This window comes from Perkinsus marinus, assembly GCF_000006405.1.
Source record: "Perkinsus marinus ATCC 50983 genomic scaffold scf_1104296966216, whole genome shotgun sequence".
NCBI classification, from domain to species: Eukaryota; Perkinsozoa; order Perkinsida; family Perkinsidae; genus Perkinsus; species Perkinsus marinus.
Window position 1 is genome coordinate 112,474 of NW_003204008.1, and position 2,198 is coordinate 114,671.

General features: G+C 44.0%; 1 protein-coding gene across 1 annotated transcript in view; it reads right to left on the minus strand.

The window, feature by feature from the left end:
* Pmar_PMAR024363 (hypothetical protein) overlaps positions 1–127 on the minus strand; it is a gene marked incomplete at both ends in the record, with an annotated part of 6,235 nt that extends 6,108 nt beyond the window's left edge. The window contains one exon of the mRNA XM_002769278.1: positions 103–127. Within this exon, the coding sequence (XP_002769324.1) occupies positions 103–127 (25 nt within the window). The remainder of the gene's footprint in view (positions 1–102) is intronic.
* Between the last annotated feature and the right edge of the window lie 2,071 nt (positions 128–2,198).

Genomic DNA, 2,198 nt, shown 5'->3' on the forward strand with positions numbered 1-2,198 from the left:
CTAACTACGTAAGTGTACCCTCGAAATCAACGAAAATTCTCCAAAATTTTCATATCATCACCGAACTTCCCCTCACACTGCACTAGCCTCTACCAAACCCACCTAGACGCCCTCTGGCCTTGTCCATGAGTTGCCGACAATACACGTTGGGCAACAACAGCAGGCGCTGCTGTCGAGGACCCCAGATGCTGTTGATGTTGTTGTTGTTGCATTTGGTGTTGCAATCGTGAATAGTGTGCAGGTGGGGAAACTCCCAAGGGTAGAGGATGACCAGAGTTCATCAAATACCTAAAATACTACTATTCCAAACAGTTATGCATATGTAGATTTCCGAGATGCTTTCATACGACTATAGACTACGTAACGCCTCTAAAACGTTGGTGTCTTCAATCGATTCACATTTTTATCATGTTGGTATTACTCAAAGTTGACTTTCGAGGGCTAAGTTGAAAATACTACTTTGCATAACGGTTTGGTTCAGCACACTGTAGTGAAAAACATATTTCACATTCAAGTCGGCGAAAAACGCATATGAGCTGCGAATAACGCGTGAAGCACGTGATATGGGGTCATTGGTTTCCGTGCTATTCATAACCGTTTGGTTCATCACGCTGTATTTCCAAAACTGTTATTACTCATTCCACAACCATAATTTTCACACACTATACGAGCCCCCAGATTTCCCTACTTTCCATGAATGAAACCTTGAAAGTAACTATCAGGCACCTTATGGAGTGCCGGTCGATAACTAACAGGCATCGTATCGTCCGGTAGGGGAATACCTAGACACCAGCAGCCTTTCATGCGGACGACCCAGGTTCGATTCCCGCTACCAGCTTTGTTATTTTTCCCCGTGCCTTGCTCTTCCACTGTAACTGACCATCATCAGCAAATCATATTAGTTCACTTACAACCATAACACTACCACACCTTGCCGGTTTCCCTGCATCATCATACTCACAGCTGGAGCGCTTCCAACGTGTACTGGCTGATTATTGAGGAACCCCCGTAGATTCGAAGAGCCAGCTCCAGCTTGGCTTGGTGAGGACGCGTTAGAATATATAGATTCACTTCCCTTCAGCCTGCTACCACCCCCAGCACTTCCCCCCGAGGGAGAATACGCCCCCCGTCCCTGCCGATAGGGCGTCGATGGTGCCGACTCAGTCAGGTCAGCTACAGGGCGACTCTATACGAGGAAAAAAATCCCCATAATTCATCTCAGTGGTTTACACTAGAGTTATGCAAGAAGCTTGTCGTATCATCGATCAAGTTCATCAGGCACAGCTCTGCACTTCTCGGCAACCAATTCGAAGGTAACCCTGCTCCCGGTCTCCCATCGTCAACGAACAATGGATGTGTTAACGCCTGCACAAAAAATCACTTTCTAAATTTTCCCAAAAAATTTTTCACCTGTGCGGGAGTAATTCTCGTCGTGGGATCGAAATCAAGGCAGAGGTTCACGAGATGCAATATTCTTTCTCTTCTTAGCGTTTCTGTGAAAAATCAAAAAATTTTCCACTTTCCTAATTTTCACCTTCACTAAGCTGCTCTGGAGGTAGTCCCGCTTTAATCGGAGCTTGCATGATCATGTCACGTAGTGTGCTGTATCGCGAGTACTTCCTCGAGGGGTTTTCACTGCGCCACAAAATTATAATCACCAAAATTTCCATCCCCACCGTTTTCCTGTAGTTTCCTCATATTCTCTTCTATTTTTCAGTTTAAACCCCAGCCCAGTTCGTACCAAAATCTGAGAAAAAAATTCCCCAGGGAAAAAATTCTGAATTTTCAACGAAAAAATCATAATTTTTCCACCAGAAAACCAATTCCCGATGAAAAAAGTTTCAGAATTTCAAACGAAACTCATATTTTTCTCAAAATTTTTCTCCCAAAAACCGATTTCCGATAAGAAAAAGTTTACAAAAAAATATAATTTTTCCCCAATAAAATGAAAATCTGCATTCACCTGATTTTCCTCGCTAATTTCCGTCGAATTTTCCTGACCAAATCTGAGCGAAAACACACCAACATCAGCCGCTGGGTCCACTGGAGCCTTAGCCATCCCAGCATTAGAGTTTCCATTGCCATCTCCTGAAAACGCAGATAGGACTCCGTATAGGAGAAAAATATTCCACCTAATATCCGTAGCCGTCGTGATAGGACAACATGTGAGGACGTGATCTCATCCGTGAGAGCTCTCT